This window comes from Oncorhynchus keta, unplaced genomic scaffold, assembly GCF_023373465.1.
Source record: "Oncorhynchus keta strain PuntledgeMale-10-30-2019 unplaced genomic scaffold, Oket_V2 Un_contig_650_pilon_pilon, whole genome shotgun sequence".
Classification (NCBI taxonomy): Eukaryota; Metazoa; Chordata; class Actinopteri; order Salmoniformes; family Salmonidae; genus Oncorhynchus; species Oncorhynchus keta.
Window position 1 is genome coordinate 202631 of NW_026288903.1, and position 20137 is coordinate 222767.

At 49.1% G+C, this 20137-nt stretch overlaps 1 protein-coding gene across 1 annotated transcript in view; it reads left to right on the plus strand.

The window, feature by feature from the left end:
• The window catches only part of LOC118380362 (ras-associated and pleckstrin homology domains-containing protein 1-like), a 218551-nt gene that overhangs the window by 183710 nt on the left and 14704 nt on the right, over window positions 1-20137 (plus strand). Inside the window, 3 exon segments of the mRNA XM_052511230.1 lie at window positions 12961-13059; window positions 15325-15445; window positions 16734-16867. Of these exon segments, the coding sequence (XP_052367190.1) occupies window positions 12961-13059; window positions 15325-15445; window positions 16734-16867 (354 nt within the window).

Consider the following 20137-nt stretch of genomic DNA (forward strand, 5'->3'; position numbering starts at 1 on the left):
GTACCAACACCTTACCACTGCTACACCTGGCTATCAGCAGAGTCCCAACACCTTACCACTGCTACACCTGGCTATCAGCAGAGTACCAACACCTTACCACTGCTACACCTGGCTATCAGCAGAGTACCAACACCTTACCACTGCTACACCTGGCTATCAGCAGAGTACCAACACCTTAACCACTGCTACACCTGGCTATCAGCAGAGTCCCAACACCTTACCACTGCTACACCTGGCTATCAGCAGAGTACCAACACCTTACCACTGCTACACCTGGCTATCAGCAGAGACCCAACACCTTACCACTGCTACACCTGGCTATCAGCAGAGACCCAACACCTTACCACTGTTACACCTGGCTATCAGCAGAGTCCCAACACCTTACCACTGTTACACCTGGCTATCAGAAGAGTCCCAACACCTTACCACTGCTACACCTGGCTATCAGCAGAGTACCAACACCTTACCACTGCTACACCTGGTTATCAGCAGAGTCCCAACACCTTACCACTGTTACACCTGGCTATCAGCAGAGTACCAACACCTTACCACTGCTACACCTGGCTATCAGCAGAGTACCAACACCTTACCACTGCTACACCTGGCTATCAGCAGAGTACCAACACCTTACCACTGCTACACCTGGCTATCAGCAGAGTACCAACACCTTACCACTGCTACACCTGGATATCAGCAGAGTCCCAACACCTTACCACTGCTACACCTGGCTATCAGCAGAGTACCAACACCTTACCACTGCTACACCTGGCTATCAGCAGAGTACCAACACCTTACCACTAATACACCTGTCTATCAGCAGAGTACCAACACCTGACCACTAATACACCTGGCTATCAGCAGAGTACCAACACCTTACCACTGCTACACCTGGCTATCAGCAGAGTACCAACACCTTACCACTGCTACACCTGGCTATCAGCAGAGTACCAACACCTTACCACTGCTACACCTGGCTATCAGCAGAGTACCAACACCTTACCACTGCTACACCTGGCTATCAGCAGAGTACCAACACCTTACCACTGCTACACCTGGCTATCAGCAGAGTACCAACACCTTACCACTGTTACACCTGGCTATCAGCAGAGTACCAACACCTTACCACTGCTACACCTGTCTATCAGCAGAGTACCAACACCTGACCACTAATACACCTGGCTATCAGCAGAGTACCAACACCTTACCACTGCTACACCTGGCTATCAGCAGAGTACCAACACCTTACCACTGTTACACCTGGCTATCAGCAGAGTACCAACACCTTACCACTGCTACACCTGGCTATCAGCAGAGTCCCAACACCTTACCACTGCTACACCTGGGGCGGCAGGGTAGCCTAGTGGTTAGAGCGTTGGAGTAGTAACCGAAAGGTTGTAAGTTCAAATCCCCGAGCTGACAAGGTACAAATCTGTTGTTCTGCCCCTGAACAGGCAGTTAACCCACTGTTCCTAGGCCGTCATTGAAAATAAGAATTTGTTCTTAACTGACTTGCCTGGTTAAAAATAAAGGTAAAATAAAAAATAAAAATAAAATGATCAGCAGAGTCCCAACACCTTACCATTGCTACAGACGAAGCTTTGTCTGGCAGCGAAGCAGTTCATTCAGCCTCATTTACTGCCTTTTAAAAAAACTAATTATTAGGGTGAGGCACATGGGCTACTAACATCTTACTACACAACATACGCCTAGTATTGCTTTCTTCGCTACAGTCTACACATCTCCCTGTCATATTACATCATTTATACAGCAGCAAACAAGACATTTTGGACTCACCTTGCTGTGCTGTTCTAACTTGAACAGGAAGGTGCGCGGCGGTCTTTCGTGGGCAAATTTTGTTTTAGCAAATTTTAGCAAGTGGGTCTACGGGTGGCAGGTAAGGTGGAGGTGATATGATCCTTGACTAGTCTCTCAAAGCACTTCATGATGACAGAGGTGAGTGCTGCGGGGCGATAGTCATTAAGTTCAGTTACCTTTGCTTTCTTGGGTACAGAAACAATGGTGGCCATTTTGAAGCATGTGGGGACAGTAGACTGGGACAGGGAGAGATGGAATATGCCTGTAAAGACACCAGCCAGCTGGTCTGAGGATGCGGCTGGGGATGCCGTCTGGGCCGGCAGCCTTGCGAGGGTTAACACGCGTAACTGTCCTACTCGCGTCACGTAGAAAGAGAGCCCACAGTCCTTGGCAGCGGGCCATGTCAGTGGCACTGTGTTATCCTCAAAACGGTGAAGAAGGTGTTTAGTTTGTCCGGAAGCAAGACGTCAGTGTCTGCGACATGACTGGTTTTCATTGTAGTCTGTGATTGTCTGTAGACCCTGCCACATACATCTCGTGTATCCACTTTGACTCTATACTGACATTTTGCTTGTTTGATTGCCTTGCGAAGGGAATAACTACACTGTTTCTATTCAGCCATATTCCCAGACCTCTTTCCATGGTTAAATTAAGTGGTTGACGCTTTCAGTTTTGTTCAAATGTCGCCATCTGTCCACGGTTTGTGGTTTGGGTAGGTTTTAATCGTCACAGTGGGTACAACATCTCCTAAACACTTCCTAATAAACTCAGTCACCGAATCAGTGTCGATATTATTCTCGGAACTTATCCAGGCCACGTGATCAAAACGATCTTGAAGCGTGGATTCCGATTGGTCAGACCAGCGTTGAATAGTCCTTAGCACGGGTACTTCCTGTTTGAGGTTCTGCCTATTGGAAGGGAGGAGCAAAATGGAGTTGTGGTCAGATTTGCCGAAAGGCTGGCGAGGGAGGGCCTTGTAGGCTTTAAGGAAGTTAGAGTAGCAGTGGTCTGGTGTTTTTCCTGAGTGAGTGCTACAGTCGATATGCTGATAGAATTTAGGTTGCCTTGTTCTCATATTAGCTTTGTTTAAGTCCCCAGCTACAATAAATGCAGCATCAGGATATATGGTTTCCAATCACGGCGCAACACACTGTATTTTCTGCTGGCTTTCCCCACCACCACAGAAAGCACTGAGCTAGACTGAAACACCTGAGTTTTGGAGCTGCCCCACCACCACAGAAAGCACTGAGCTAGACTGAAACACCTGAGTTTTGGAGCTGCCCCTCCACCACAGAAAGCACTGAGCTAGACTGAAACACCTGAGTTTTGGAGCTGCCCCGCCACCACAGAAAGCACTGAGCTAGACTGAAACACCTGTATCACCTGCTGTCTGCCCCTCCACCACAGAAAGCACTGAGCTAGACTGAAACACCTGAGTTTTGGAGCTGCCCCACCACCACAGAAAGCACTGAGCTAGACTGAAACACCTGAGTTTTGGAGCTGCCCCACCACCACAGAAAGCACTGAGCTAGACTGAAACACCTGAGTTTTGGAGCTGCCCCACCACCACAGAAAGCACTGAGCTAGACTGAAACACCTGAGTTTTGGAGCTGCCCCACCACCACAGAAAGCACTGAGCTAGACTGAAACACCTGCATTTTGGAGCTGCCTTACTCAAGAAAAAACAAAAAAAGAGACCAATAAGATGTTTGTATGCGGCTTTATTATTAACTCAATGATTTACATTATTTACAAACTGATATGTGACACGTTTTAATGCCAAAATAACATGCAAAACAGGCAGAGCCCCACCTGCCCTGAATGACAGATCGTCAACTGGTTGGATCTCTACCTTGTCTGCCTTTCAGAGGAGCCTTATACAGCGTCACACTGCCATCTAGTGGCACAGTGTATAAACCTACTGAGCAGGGCTTGGGTCATCTCTGGGCTTTTAGCCCAATTCATCCATCAGGGCACGAAGGTCCAAACCTAGGTAATCTTTTCTAATTAAAAAAATAATATATATATATATATATTTATATATATAGGGCCAATTTAAATAATATATTTAACTCCTATTAAGAGAGATTTCTTTATCTGGATGTGTACTTTTGTCAAAATCTGAAGGTCAGGGCTTGATAAATCATTGTCTCAATGGTAGGGATTATCTGAGCAGGGCTTGGGTCATTGATAAATCATTGTCTCAATGGTAGGGATTATCTGAGCAGGGCTTGGGTCATTGATAAGTCATTGTCTCAATGGTAGGGATTATCTGAGCAGGGCTTGGGTCATTGATAAATCATTGTCTCAATGGTAGGGATTATCTGAGCAGGGCTTGGGTCATTGATAAATCATTGTCTCAATGGTAGGGATTATCTGAGCAGGGCTTGTGTCATTGATAAATCATTGTCTCAATGGTAGGGATTATCTGAGCAGGGCTTGTGTCATTGATAAATCATTGTCTCAATGGTAGGGATTATCTGAGCAGGGCTTGGGTCATTGATAAGTCATTGTCTCAATGGTAGGGATTATCTGAGCAGGGCTTGGGTCATTGATAAGTCATTGTCTCAATGGTAGGGATTATCTGAGCAGGGCTTGGGTCATTGATAAGTCATTGTCTCAATGGTAGGGATTATCTGAGCAGGGCTTGGGTCATTGATAAGTCATTGTCTCAATGGTAGGGATTATCTGAGCAGGGCTTGGGTCATTGATAAGTCATTGTCTCAATGGTAGGGATTATCTGAGCAGGGCTTGGGTCATTGATAAGTCATTGTCTCAATGGTAGGGATTATCTGAGCAGGGCTTGTGTCATTGAGAAGTCATTGTCTCAATGGTAGGGATTATCTGAGCAGGGCTTGGGTCATTGATAAGTCATTGTCTCAATGGTAGGGATTATCTGAGCAGGGCTTGTGTCATTGATAAATCATTGTCTCAATCGTAGGGATTATCTGAGCAGGGCTTGGGTCATTGATAAGTCATTGTCTCAATGGTAGGGATTATCTGAGCAGGGCTTGTGTCATTGATAAGTCATTGTCTCAATGGTAGGGATTATCTGAGCAGGGCTTGGGTCATTGATAAGTCATTGTCTCAATGGTAGGGATTATCTGAGCAGGGCTTGTGTCATTGATAAGTCATTGTCTCAATGGTAGGGATTATCTGAGCAGGGCTTGGGTCATTGATAAGTCATTGTCTCAATGGTAGGGATTATCTGAGCAGGGCTTGGGTCATTGATAAGTCATTGTCTCAATGGTAGGGATTATCTGAGCAGGGCTTGGGTCATTGATAAGTCATTGTCTCAATGGTAGGGATTATCTGAGCAGGGCTTGGGTCATTGATAAGTCATTGTCTCAATGGTAGGGATTATCTGAGCAGGGCTTGGGTCATTGATAAGTCATTGTCTCAATGGTAGGGATTATCTGAGCAGGGCTTGGGTCATTGATAAATCATTGTCTCAATGGTAGGGATTATCTGAGCAGGGCTTGTGTCATTGATAAATCATTGTCTCAATCGTAGGGATTATCTGAGCAGGGCTTGGGTCATTGATAAATCATTGTCTCAATGGTAGGGATTATCTGAGCAGGGCTTGTGTCATTGATAAGTCATTGTCTCAATGGTAGGGATTATCTGAGCAGGGCTTGTGTCATTGAGAAGTCATTGTCTCAATGGTAGGGATTATCTGAGCAGGGCTTGGGTCATTGATAAGTCATTGTCTCAATGGTAGGGATTATCTGAGCAGGGCTTGTGTCATTGAGAAGTCATTGTCTCAATGGTAGGGATTATCTGAGCAGGGCTTGGGTCATTGATAAGTCATTGTCTCAATGGTAGGGATTATCTGAGCAGGGCTTGGGTCATTGATAAGTCATTGTCTCAATGAAATGATTAAATGACCCATCCTCGGCCCTTCGATAGTGCATCGTTAAATCTCCGAGCTGTTTCCTAAAACCACCGTCATTAATGTTGCTCTTGAAAACGCTCCTAATCTAACACCCTCTACACTCTAACCACTAGGCTACCTGCCTCCTCCACACTCTAACCACTAGGCTACCTGCCCCCTCTACACTCTAACCACTAGGCTACCTGCCTCCTCTACACTCTAACCACTAGGCTACCTGCCGCCTCTACACTCTAACCACTAGGTTACCTGCCGCCTCGACACTCTAACCACTAAGCTACCTGCCGCCTCTACACTCTAACCACTAGTCTACCTGCCGCCTCTACACTCTAACCACTAGTCTACCTGCCGCCTCTACACTCTAACCACTAGGCTACCTGCCGCAACTCTACACTCTAACCACTAGGCTACCTGCCTCCTCCACACTCTAACCACTAGGCTACCTGCCCCCTCTACACTCTAACCACTAGGCTACCTACCTCCTCCACACTCTAACCACTAGGCTACCTGCCGCCTCTACACTCTAACCACTAGGCTACCTGCCTCCTCCACACTCTAACCACTAGGCTACCTGCCGCCTCTACACTCTAAACACTAGGCTACCTACCTCCTCCACACTCTAACCACTAGGCTACCTGCCTCCTCCACACTCTAACCACTAGGCTACCTACCTCCTCCACACTCTAACCACTAGGCTACCTGCCGCCTCTACACTCTAACCACTAGGCTACCTGCCGCCTCTACACTCTAACCACTAGTCTACCTGCCGCCTCTACACTCTAACCACTAGTCTACCTGCCGCCTCTACACTCTAACCACTAGGCTACCTGCCTCCTCTACACTCTAACCACTAGGCTACCCTGCTCCCTCTACACTCTAACCACTAGGCTACCTGCCGCCTCTACACTCTAACCACTAGGCTACCTGCCGCCTCTACACTCTAACCACTAGGTTACCTGCCGCCTCTACACTCTAACCACTAGGCTACCTGCCGCCCTACACTCTAACCACTAGGCTACCTGCCTCCTCTACACTCTAACCACTAGGCTACCCTGCTGCCTCTACACTCTAACCACTAGGCTACCTGCCTCCTCTACACTCTAACCACTAGGCTACCTGCCTCCTCTACACTCTAACCACTAGGTTACCTGCCGCCTCTACACTCTAACCACTAGGCTACCTGCCGCCTCTACACTCTAACCACTAGGCTACCTGCCGCCTCTACACTCTAACCACTAGGCTACCTGCCGCCTCTACACTCTAACCACTAGTCTACCTGCCGCCTCTACACTCTAACCACTAGTCTACCTGCCTCCTCTACACTCTAACCACTAGGCTACCTGCCTCCTCTACACTCTAACCACTAGGCTACCCTGCTGCCTCTACACTCTAACCACTAGGCTACCTGCCTCCTCTACACTCTAACCACTAGGCTACCTGCCGCCTCTACACTCTAACCACTAGGCTACCTGCCTCCTCTACACTCTAACCACTAGGCTACCTGCCGCCTCTACACTCTAACCACTAGGTTACCTGCCGCCTCTACACTCTAACCACTAGGCTACCTGCCGCCTCTACACTCTAACCACTAGTCTACCTGCCGCCTCTACACTCTAACCACTAGTCTACCTGCCGCCTCTACACTCTAACCACTAGGTTACCTGCCGCCTCTACACTCTAACCACTAGGCTACCTGCCGCCTCTACACTCTAACCACTAGGCTACCTGCCGCCTCTACACTCTAACCACTAGGCTACCTGCCGCCTCTACACTCTAACCACTAGGCTACCTGCCGCCTCTACACTCTAACCACTAGGCTACCTGCCTCCTCCACACTCTAACCACTAGGCTACATGCCTCCTATACACTCTAACCACTAGGCTACCCTGCCACCTCTACACTCTAACCACTAGGCTACCTGCCACCTCTACACTCTAACCACTAGGCTACCTGCCGCCTCTACACTCTAACCACTAGGCTACCTGCCTCCTCCACACTCTAACCACAAGGCTACCTACCTCCTCTACACTCTAACCACTAGGCTACCTGCCGCCTCTACACTCTAACCACTAGGCTACCTGCCGCCCCAAACAAGTGGGGTGTAAAAACATGCTTCAAAAGAAAACCGGGATGACTTCATTCAAATATAATTCAGTTCTATTGGCAGGTAAGTTGACATTCACAGCAACAACCTGGGGAATAGTTATAGGGGAGAGAAATAAGCCAAGCTGGGAATGATTAGGTGACCGTAATGGTTTGAGAATTTAGCCAGGAAACCGGGGTTAACACCCCTACTCTTACGATAAGTGGCATGGGTTCTTTCAGCAACCACAGAGAGTCAGGACACCTGTTTAGATCATCCCACCCTACACAGGGCAGTGTCCCCAATCACTGCACTGGGATATATTTCTTTAGACCAGAGGAAAGAGTGCCTCCTACTGGCCCTCCAACACCACTTCCAGCAGCATCTGGTCTCCCATCCAGGGACTGACCAGGACATTTAACATTTAAGTCATTTAGCAGACGCTCTTATCCAGAGCGACTTACAAATTGGTGCATTCACCTTATGACATCCAGTAGAACAGTCACTTTACAATAGTGCATCTAAATCTTAAAGGGGGGTGAGAAGGATTACTTATCCTATCCTAGGTATTCCTTAAAGAGGTGGGGTTTCAGGTGTCTCCGGAAGGTGGTGATTGACTCCGCTGTCCTGGCGTCGTGAGGGAATTTGTTCCACCATTGGGGGCCAGAGCAGCGAACAGTTTTGACTGGGCTGAGCGGGAACTGTACTTCCTCAGTGGTAGGGAGGCGAGCAGGCCAGAGGTGGATGAACGCAGTGCCCTTGTTTGGGTGTAGGGCCTGATCAGAGCCTGGAGGTACTGAGGTGCCGTTCCCCTCACAGCTCCGTAGGCAAGCACCATGGTCTTGTAGCGGATGCGAGCTTCAACTGGAAGCCAGTGGAGAGAGCGGAGGAGCGGGGTGACGTGAGAGAACTTGGGAAGGTTGAACACCAGACGGGCTGCGGCGTTCTGGATGAGTTGTAGGGGTTTAATGGCACAGGCAGGGAGCCCAGCCAATAGCGAGTTGCAGTAATCCAGATGGGAGATGACAAGTGCCTGGATTAGGACCTGCGCCGCTTCCTGTGTGAGGCAGGGTCGTACTCTGCGGATGTTGTAGAGCATGAACCTACAGGAACGGGCCACCGCCTTGATGTTAGTTGAGAACGACAGGGTGTTGTCCAGGATCACGCCAAGGTTCTTAGCGCTCTGGGAGGAGGACACAGTGGAGTTGTCAACCGTGATGGCGAGATCATGGAACGGGCAGTCCTTCCCTGGGAGGAAGAGCAGCTCCGTCTTGCCGAGGTTCAGCTTGAGGTGGTGATCCGTCATCCACACTGATATGTCTGCCAGACATGCAGAGATGCGATTCGCCACCTGGTCATCAGAAGGGGGAAAGGAGAAGATTAATTGTGTGTCGTCTGCATAGCAATGATAGGAGAGACCATGTGAGGTTATGACAGAGCCAAGTGACTTGGTGTATAGCGAGAATAGGAGAGGGCCTAGAACAGAGCCCTGGGGGACACCAGTGGTGAGAGCGCGTGGTGAGGAGACAGATTCTCGCCACGCCACCTGGTAGGAGCGACCTGTCAGGTAGGACGCAATCCAAGCGTGGGCCGCGCCGGAGATGCCCAACTCGGAGAGGGTGGAGAGGAGGATCTGATGGTTCACAGTATCGAAGGCAGCCGATAGGTCTAGAAGGATGAGAGCAGAGGAGAGAGAGTTAGCTTTAGCAGTGCGGAGCGCCTCCGTGATACAGAGAAGAGCAGTCTCAGTTGAATGACTAGTCTTGAAACCTGACTGATTTGGATCAAGAAGGTCATTCTGAGAGAGATAGCGGGAGAGCTGGCCAAGGACGGCACGTTCAAGAGTTTTGGAGAGAAAAGAAAGAAGGGATACTGGTCTGTAGTTGTTGACATCGGAGGGATCGAGTGTAGGTTTTTTCAGAAGGGGTGCAACTCTCGCTCTCTTGAAGACGGAAGGGACGTAGCCAGCGGTCAGGGATGAGTTGATGAGCGAGGTGAGGTAAGGGAGAAGGTCTCCGGAAATGGTCTGGAGAAGAGAGGAGGGGATAGGGTCAAGCGGGCAGGTTGTTGGGCGGCCGGCCGTCACAAGGGTAGGGCAGTGTGAGCAGAACCAGCGGTGTCGTTTGACTTAGCAAACGAGGATCGGATGTCGTCGACCTTCTTTTCAAGATGGTTGACGAAGTCATCTGCAGAGAGGGAGGAGGGGGAGGGGAGGAGGATTCAGGAGGGAGGAGAAGGTGGCAAAGAGCTTCCTAGGGTTAGAGGCAGATGCTTGGAATTTAGAGTGGTAGAAAGTGGCTTTAGCAGCAGAGACAGAGGAGGAAAATGTAGAGAGGAGGGAGTGAAAGGATGCCAGGTCCGCAGGGAGGCGAGTTTTCCTCCATTTCCGCTCGGCTGCCCGGAGCCCTGTTCTGTGAGCTCGCAATGAGTCGTCGAGCCACGGAGCGGGAGGGGAGGACCGAGCCGGCCTGGAGGATAGGGGACATAGAGAGTCAAAGGATGCAGAAAGGGAGGAGAGGAGAGTTGAGGAGGCAGAATCAGGAGATAGGTTGGAGAAGGTTTGAGCAGAGGGAAGAGATGATAGGATGGAAGAGGAGAGAGTAGCGGGGGAGAGAGAGCGAAGGTTGGGACGGCGCGATACCATCCGAGTAGGGGCAGTGTGGGAAGTGTTGGATGAGAGCGAGAGGGAAAAGGATACAAGGTAGTGGTCGGAGACTTGGAGGGGAGTTGCAATGAGGTTAGTGGAAGAACAGCATCTAGTAAAGATGAGGTCGAGCGTATTGCCTGCCTTGTGAGTAGGGGGGAAGGTGAGAGGGTGAGGTCAAAAGAGGAGAGGAGTGGAAAGAAGGAGGCAGAGAGGAATGAGTCAAAGGTAGACGTGGGGAGGTTAAAGTCGCCCAGAACTGTGAGAGGTGAGCCGTCCTCAGGAAAGGAGCTTATCAAGGCATCAAGCTCATTGATGAACTCTCCGAGGGGACCTGGAGGGCGATAAATGATAAGGATGTTAAGCTTGAAAGGGCTGGTAACTGTGACAGCATGGAATTCAAAGGAGGCGATAGACAGATGGTGTAAGGGGAGAAAGAGAGAATGACCACTTGGGAGGGATGAGGATCCCGGTGCCACCACCCCGCTGACCAGAAGCTCTCGGGGTGTGCGAGAACACGTGGGCGGACGAAGAGAGAGCAGTAGGAGTAGCAGTGTTGTCTGTGGTGATCCATGTTTCCGTCAGTGCCAAGAAGTCGAGGGACTGGAGGGAGGCATAGGCTGAGATGAACTCTGCCTTGTTGGCCGCAGATCGGCAGTTCCAGAGGCTACCGGAGACCTGGAACTCCACGTGGGTCGTGCGCGCTGGGACCACCAGATTAGGGTGGCCGCGGCCACGCGGTGTGGAGCGTTTGTATGGTCTGTGCAGAGAGGAGAGAACAGGGATAGACAGACACATAGTTGACAGGCTACAGAAGAGGCTACGCTAATGCAAAGGAGATTGGAATGACAAGTGGACTACACGTCTCGAATGTTCAGAAAGTTAAGCTTACGTAGCAAGAATCTTATTGACTAAAATGATTAAAATGATACAGTACTGCTGAAGTAGGCTAGCTGGCAGTGGCTGCGTTGTTGACACTACACTAATCAAGTCGCAGGGTGGTATGCAGGGTGGTATCCAGGGTGGTATGCAGGGTGGTATGCAGGGTGGTATGCTGGGTGGTATGCAGGGTGGTATGCTGGGTGGTATGCAGGGTGGTATGCAGGGTGTTATGTCAGTGGTATGCTGGGTGGTATGCAGGGTGGTATGTAAGTGGTATGCAGGGTGGTATGTCAGTGGTATGCAGGGTGGTATGCAGGGTGGTATGCTGCTGACCAGGACCAACCCTGCTTAGCTTCAGAAGCAAGCCAGCAGTGGTATGCAGGGTGGTATGTCAGTGGTATGCAGGGTGGTATGTCAGTGGTATGCAGGGTGGTATGTCAGTGGTATGCAGGGTGGTATGCAGGGTGGTATGCAGGGTGGTATGCAGGATGGTATGCTGGGTGGTATGCAGGGTGGTATGCAGGGTGGTATGCAGGGTGTTATGCTGGGTGGTATGCAGGGTGGTATGTCAGTGGTATGCAGGGTGGTATGTCAGTGGTATGCAGGGTGGTATGTCAGTGGTATGCAGGGTGGTATGCTGGGTGGTATGCAGGGTGGTATGTCAGTGGTATGCAGGGTGGTATGTCAGTGGTATGCAGGGTGGTATGCAGGGTGGTATGCTGGGTGGTATGCTGGGTGGTATGCAGGGTGGTATGCTGGGTGGTATGCAGGGTGGTATGTCAGTGGTATGCAGGGTGGTATGCAGGGTGGTATGCAGGGTGGTATGTCAGTGGTATGCAGGGTGGTATGCAGGGTGGTATGCTGGGTGGTATGCTGGGTGGTATGCTGGGTGGTATGCAGGGTGGTATGCAGGGTGGTATGCAGGGTGGTATGCTGGGTGGTATGCTGGGTGGTATGCTGGGTGGTATGCAGGGTGGTATGCTGGGTGGTATGCAGGGTGGTATGCTGGGTGGTATGCAGGGTGGTATGTCAGTGGTATGCAGGGTGGTATGCAGGGTGGTATGCTGCAGGCTTGTAGACTGTCTGTAATTTGTCTCAACATATTTCATGATGTTCCAAATCTGTGAATTGTTTATTGCGTTAGAATAACATTTTCAGCCGTCGGTGGTAATAATAATAATAATAATAATAATAATAATAATAATAATCTCTAGGAGCCGATCCGTCGTCAGTGTTGTGTGAAATAATTATAATGTTAACAAAATATTTTAATGGAGCTCTGATCCAAGAGCAGAGCTCCCTTTCTTTCGGTGGGATCTGCATCGCCACATGCTCCAACAACGCACTTAGCGACCATTCCCTCTGCGTGTTGTTTGGGGAAACGCACGTTACATCTTTAGTCCGTTGTAGGAAAAGGTGCCATCGTTAAAAAAAAACTCGTAAGCCTGAGTTCCATCGCTATCGAGAAACCGTGCCCAGATCTCAGTTAACCCAGAACTAAAACCTTGTATAATTTGGTCAGCAGAATCTGTCCCATGAGAGATTAAAGACAAACATGTTTATCATTGTGATGCGTCGTCGTTACATGTTCTGTATCTATGTATCTCATTCATCATTAACATGTCCTACTGTCTGTCTGTTCAGCATCCTCAGATCCAGAAGAAATCCCAGTACATCAAGTACCTGTGTTGTGATGATGTCAGAACCCTACACCAGTGGATCAATGGGATACGCATCGCCAAGGTAACGTTACGTTTCCTCAGCAACAACGTAACGAGAGAGAGAGAGAGAGAGAGAGAGAGAGAGAGAGAGAGAGAGAGAGAGAGAGAGAGAGAGAGAGAGAGAGAGAGAGAGAGAGAGAGAGAGAGAGAGAGAGAGAGAGAGAGAGAGAGAGAGAGAGAGAGAGAGAGTCGAGGAAAGCAGAGCCATAGTCTGGGTACTCACAGAACATCTTGGACAGAATACCTCAATGGCCAAACTTGATGTATTTGGCTGTGACTGAAAGCTGTGGGAACATTTGAGAAAGCTGGGCTGTATTCACTATCAACCAAACTGAAAGCTGTGGGAACATTTGAGAAAGCTGGGCTGTATTCACTATCAACCAAACTGAAAGCTGTGGGAACATTTGAGAAAGCTGGGCTGTATTCACTATCAACCAAACTGAAAGCTGTGGGAACATTTGAGAAAGCTGGGCTGTATTCACTATCAACCAAACTGAACAAACCAGGGAGTGACCTATCTGAATTTGTTAAATAGATACTCCAGTTTTCGTTGTAGACCGTTTTGCTACGTTGCAAACCGACAAATGAATGCACCCCTGTCTGTTGACTGACAAATGAATGCACCCCTGTCTGTTGACTGACTAATGAATGCACCCCTAATGTCTGTTGACTGACAAATGAATGCACCCCTGTCTGTTGACTGACAAATGAATACACCCATGTCTGTTGACTGACTAATGAATACACCCTGATGTCTGTTGACTGACTAATGAATACACCCCTGTCTGTTGACTGACTAATGAATACACCCTGATGTCTGTTGACTGACTAATGAATACACCCCTGTCTGTTGACTGACTAATGAATACACCCTGATGTCTGTTGACTGACTAATGAATGCACCCCTGTCTGTTGACTGACTAATGAATACACCCTGATGTCTGTTGACTGACTAATGAATACACCCTGATGTCTGTTGACTGACTAATGAATACACCCTGATGTCTGTTGACTGACTAATGAATACACTGATGTCTGTTGACTGACTAATGAATACACCCTGATGTCTGTTGAACCTGACTAATGAATACACCCTGATGTCTGTTGACTGACTAATGAATACATCTCTGTCTGTTGACTGACTAATGAATACACCCTGATGTCTGTTGACTGACTAATGAATACACCCTGATGTCTGTTGACTGACTAATGAATACACCCTGATGTCTGTTGACTGACTAATGAATACACCCTGATGTCTGTTGACTGACTAATGAATACACCCTGATGTCTGTTGACTGACTAATGAATACACCCTGATGTCTGTTGACTGACTAATGAATACACCCTGATGTCTGTTGACTGACTAATGAATACACCCTGATGTCTGTTGACTGACTAATGAATACACCTCTGTCTGTTGACTGACTAATGAATACACCCTGATGTCTGTTGACTGACTAATGAATACACCCCTGTCTGTTGACTGACTAATGAATACACCCTGATGTCTGTTGACTGACTAATGAATACATCTCTGTCTGTTGACTGACTAATGAATATGTCATCTGATGTCTGTTGATGACTAATCTGACACATCTCTGTCTGTTGACTGTCTGATGTCTGTTGACTGACTAATGAATGCACCCTGATGTCTGTTGACTGACTAATGAATACACCCTGATGTCTGTTGACTGACTAATGAATGACTGACCCTGATGTCTGTTGACTGACTAATGAATACACCCTGATGTCTGTTGACTGACTAATGAATGCACCCTGATGTCTGTTGACTGACTAATGAATACACCCTGATGTCTGTTGACTGACTAATGAATGCACCCTGATGTCTGTCTGACTAATGACTGATGTCAAATGAATACATGTCCCTGATGTCTGTTGACTGACAAATGAATGCACCCTGATGTCTGTTGACTCTAATGAATGTTGACTGACTAATGAATACACCCTGATGTCTGTTGACTGACTAATGAATACACCCTGATGTCTGTTGACTGACTAATGAATACACCCTGATGTCTGTTGACTGACTAATGAATACACCCTGATGTCTGTTGACTGACTAATGAATACACCCTGATGTCTGTTGACTGACTAATGAATACACCCTGATGTCTGTTGACTGACTAATGAATACACCCTGATGTCTGTTGACTGACTAATGAATACACCCTGATGTCTGTTGACTGACTAATGAATACACCCTGATGTCTGTTGACTGACTAATGAATACACCTCTGGCGTCTGTTGATCTCTGTGTCTCCAGTATGGGAAGACCCTGTATGTGAACTACCAGGAGGCTATGAAGAGGACTGAGGCAGCCTACGACTGGTCTTCTCTCTCGAGCTCCTCTATCAAGTCTGGATCCAGCTCCTCCAGCCTGCCTGGTGAGTGGTGGTGGACAGACACACACACTCAACACAACACACACTCAGCTACAGCATAGCAGGGTCTATTTTTATTTCAATTCAGTCATTTCAGGAAGTACAATTCCAGGAATTTCAGTTTACTTCCTGTGATGACAGATTTGAAATGGATTAGTCCCCAACGCTGCAGCAGTTACCCACGTTCTTAGCCACAGTATAGTATTTATAAGATTTATAGTTGCGGGGCCTCCTGAGTGGCGCAGCGGCCTAAGGCACTGCATTGCAGTGTTGCAGCGTCAATACAGCCTGAGGTTCAATCCCAGGCTGTGTCATTACCGGCCGCGGGGTGCTCTAGCGACTCCTTGTGGCGGTCCCAGTCGCCTGCAGGCTGACCTTGTCGGTCAGTTGAACGGTGTTTCCTCTGACACATTGGTGCGGCTTTAGCAGGTCATGTTTCAGAGGACTCATGACTCGACCTTCGCCTCTCCCCAGCCGTTGGGGAGTTGCAGCGATGAGACCGTCGCCTCTCTCCAGCCCGTTGGGGAGTTGCAGCGATGAGACCTTCGCCTCTCCCCAGCCCGTTGGAGAGTTGCAGCGATGAGACCGTCGCCTCTCTCCAGCCCGTTGGGGAGTTGCAGCGATGAGACCTTCGCCTCTCCCCAGCCCGTTGGGGAGTTGCAGCGATGAGACCTTCGCCTCTCCCCAGCCCGTTGGGGAGTTGCAGCGATGAGACCTTCGCCTCTCCCCAGCCCGTTGGGGAGTTGCAGCGATGAGACCTTCGCCTCTCCCCAGCCCGTTGGGGAGTTGCAGCGATGAGACCTTCGCCTCTCCCCAGCCCGTTGGGGAGTTGCAGCGATGAGACCTTCGCCTCTCCCCAGCCGTTGGGCAGTTGCAGCGATGAGACCTTCACCTCTCCCCAGCCCGTTGGGGAGTTGCAGCGATGAGACCTTCGCCTCACCCCAGCCCGCCCGTTGGGGAGTTGCAGCGATGAGACGTTCGCCTCTCCCCAGCCCGTTGGGGAGTTGCAGCGATGAGACCTTCGCCTCTCCCAGGCCCGTTGGAGAGTTGCAGCGATGAGACCTTCGCCTCTCCCCAGCCCGTTGGGGAGTTGCAGCAATGAGACTAGATTGTAATCATGAAATTGGGGGAAAAAATATTTAAAGAATAAATAATAATATTGGTTCTTGCTATAACACTCCTCTCTCCACCCTCTCACTTTCTTTCTCCTTGCTCTCCTCTCGCTCCCTCCCTCCCCCCCTCTTCAATCTCTTTCTCTGTCTTTCTCCCTGCCTCCTCTCTCTCCCTCCAGAGTCCCAGTCGACCCACTGCAGTAGTGATAGTGGTGTTGCTGTGTCAGAGAACAACCTGTCAGGCCACAGCCGCTCTCAGAGCCAGGTCAGCTCCATCTTCTCCGAGGCCTGGAAGAGAGGCACCCAGGATGAGGTACCTCCTGTACTGACACCCTCAAACCCTTACCCTGTCACCTGTCACTATTGACCTGCCTCAGTATTCCTCACCTGTCACCTGTCTCTATTGACCTGCCTCAGTATTCCTCACCTTACCCTGTCACCTGTCTCTATTGACCTGCCTCAGTATTCCTCACCTGTCTCTATTGACCTGCCTCAGTATTCCTCACCTGTCTCTATTGACCTGCCTCAGTATTCCTCACCTGTCTCTATTGACCTGCCTCAGTATTCCTCACCTGTCTCTATTGACCTGCCTCAGTATTCCTCACCTGTCTCTATTGACCTGCCTCAGTATTCCTCACCTGTCTCTATTGACCTGTCTCAGTATTCCTCACCTGTCATCTGTCTCTATTGACCTGCCTCAGTATTCCTCACCTGTCTCTATTGACCTGCCTCAGTATTCCTCACCTGTCACCTGTCTCTATTGACCTGCCTCAGTATTCCCCACCTGTCACCTGTCTCTATTGACCTGCCTCAGTATTCCTCACCTGTCTCTATTGACCTGCCTCAGTATTCCTCACCTGTCTCTATTGACCTGCCTCAGTATTCCTCACCTGTCTCTATTGACCTGCCTCAGTATTCCTCACCTGTCTCTATTGACCTGCCTCAGTATTCCTCACCTGTCTCTATTGACCTGCCTCAGTATTCCTCACCTGTCTCTATTGACCTGCCTCAGTATTCCTCACCTGTCTCTATTGACCTGCCTCAGTATTCCTCACCTGTCTCTATTGACCTGCCTCAGTATTCCTCACCTGTCTCTATTGACCTGCCTCAGTATTCCTCACCTGTCTCTATTGACCTGCCTCAGTATTCCTCACCTGTCTCTATTGACCTGCCTCAGTATTCCTCACCTGTCTCTATTGACCTCAGCCTCAGTCTCTATTCCTCACCTGTCTCTATTGACCTGCCTCAGTATTCCTCACCTGTCTCTATTGACCTGCCTCAGTATTCCTCACCTGTCTCTATTGACCTGCCTCAGTATTCCTCACCTGTCTCTATTGACCTGCCTCAGTATTCCTCACCTGTCTCTATTGACCTGCCTCAGTATTCCTCACCTGTCTCTATTGACCTGCCTCAGTATTCCTCACCTGTCTCTATTGACCTGCCTCAGTATTCCTCACCTGTCTCTATTGACCTGCCTCAGTATTCCTCACCTGTCTCTATTGACCTGCCTCAGTATTCCTCACCTGTCTCTATTGACCTGCCTCAGTATTCCTCACCTGTCTCTATTGACCTGCCTCAGTATTCCTCACCTGTCTCTATTGACCTGCCTCAGTATTCCTCACCTGTCTCTATTGACCTGCCTCAGTATTCCTCACCTGTCTCTATTGACCTGCCTCAGTATTCCTCACCTGTCTCTATTGACCTGCCTCAGTATTCCTCACCTGTCTCTATTGACCTGCCTCAGTATTCCTCACCTGTCTCTATTGACCTGCCTCAGTATTCCTCACCTGTCTCTATTGACCTGCCTCAGTATTCCTCACCTGTCTCTATTGACCTGCCTCAGTATTCCTCACCTGTCTCTATTGACCTGCCTCAGTATTCCTCACCTGTCTCTATTGACCTGCCTCAGTATTCCTCACCTGTCTCTATTGACCTGCCTCAGTATTCCTCACCTGTCTCTATTGACCTGCCTCAGTATTCCTCACCTGTCTCTATTGACCTGCCTCAGTATTCCTCACCTGTCTCTATTGACCTGCCTCAGTATTCCTCACCTGTCTCTATTGACCTGCCTCAGTATTCCTCACCTGTCTCTATTGACCTGCCTCAGTATTCCTCACCTGTCTCTATTGACCTGCCTCAGTATTCCTCACCTGTCTCTATTGACCTGCCTGCCTCAGTATTCCTCACCTGTCTCTATTGACCTGCCTCAGTATTCCTCACCTGTCTCTATTGACCTGCCTCAGTATTCCTCACCTGTCTCTATTGACCTGCCTCAGTATTCCTCACCTGTCTCTATTGACCTGCCTCAGTATTCCTCACCTGTCTCTATTGACCTGCCTCAGTATTCCTCACCTGTCTCTATTGACCTGCCTCAGTATTCCTCACCTGTCTCTATTGACCTGCCTCAGTATTCCTCACCTGTCTCTATTGACCTGCCTCAGTATTCCTCACCTGTCTCTATTGACCTGCCTCAGTATTCCTCACCTGTCTCTATTGACCTGCCTCAGTATTCCTCACCTGTCTCTATTGACCTGCCTCAGTATTCCTCACCTGTCTCTATTGACCTGCCTCAGTATTCCTCACCTGTCTCTATTGACCTGCCTCAGTATTCCTCACCTGTCTCTATTGACCTGCCTCAGTATTCCTCACCTGTCTCTATTGACCTGCCTCAGTATTCCTCACCTGTCTCTATTGACCTGCCTCAGTATTCCTCACCTGTCTCTATTGACCTGCCTCAGTATTCCTCACCTGTCTCTATTGACCTGCCTCAGTATTCCTCACCTGTCTCTATTGACCTGCCTCAGTATTCCTCACCTGTCTCTATTGACCTGCCTCAGTATTCCTCACCTGTCTCTATTGACCTGCCTCAGTATTCCTCACCTGTCTCTATTGACCTGCCTCAGTATTCCTCACCTGTCTCTATTGACCTGCCTCAGTATTCCTCACCTGTCTCTATTGACCTGCCTCAGTATTCCTCACCTGTCTCTATTGACCTGCCTCAGTATTCCTCACCTGTCTCTATTGACCTGCCTCAGTATTCCTCACCTGTCTCTATTGACCTGCCTCAGTATTCCTCACCTGTCTCTATTGACCTGCCTCAGTATTCCTCACCTGTCTCTATTGACCTGCCTCAGTATTCCTCACCTGTCTCTATTGACCTGCCTCAGTATTCCTCACCTGTCTCTATTGACCTGCCTCAGTATTCCTCACCTGTCTCTATTGACCTGCCTCAGTATTCCTCACCTGTCTCTATTGACCTGCCTCAGTATTCCTCACCTGTCTCTATTGACCTGCCTCAGTATTCCTCACCTGTCTCTATTGACCTGCCTCAGTATTCCTCACCTGTCTCTATTGACCTGCCTCAGTATTCCTCACCTGTCTCTATTGACCTGCCTCAGTATTCCTCACCTGTCTCTATTGACCTGCCTCAGTATTCCTCACCTGTCTCTATTGACCTGCCTCAGTATTCCTCACCTGTCTCTATTGACCTGCCTCAGTATTCCTCACCTGTCTCTATTGACCTGCCTCAGTATTCCTCACCTGTCTCTATTGACCTGCCTCAGTATTCCTCACCTGTCTCTAT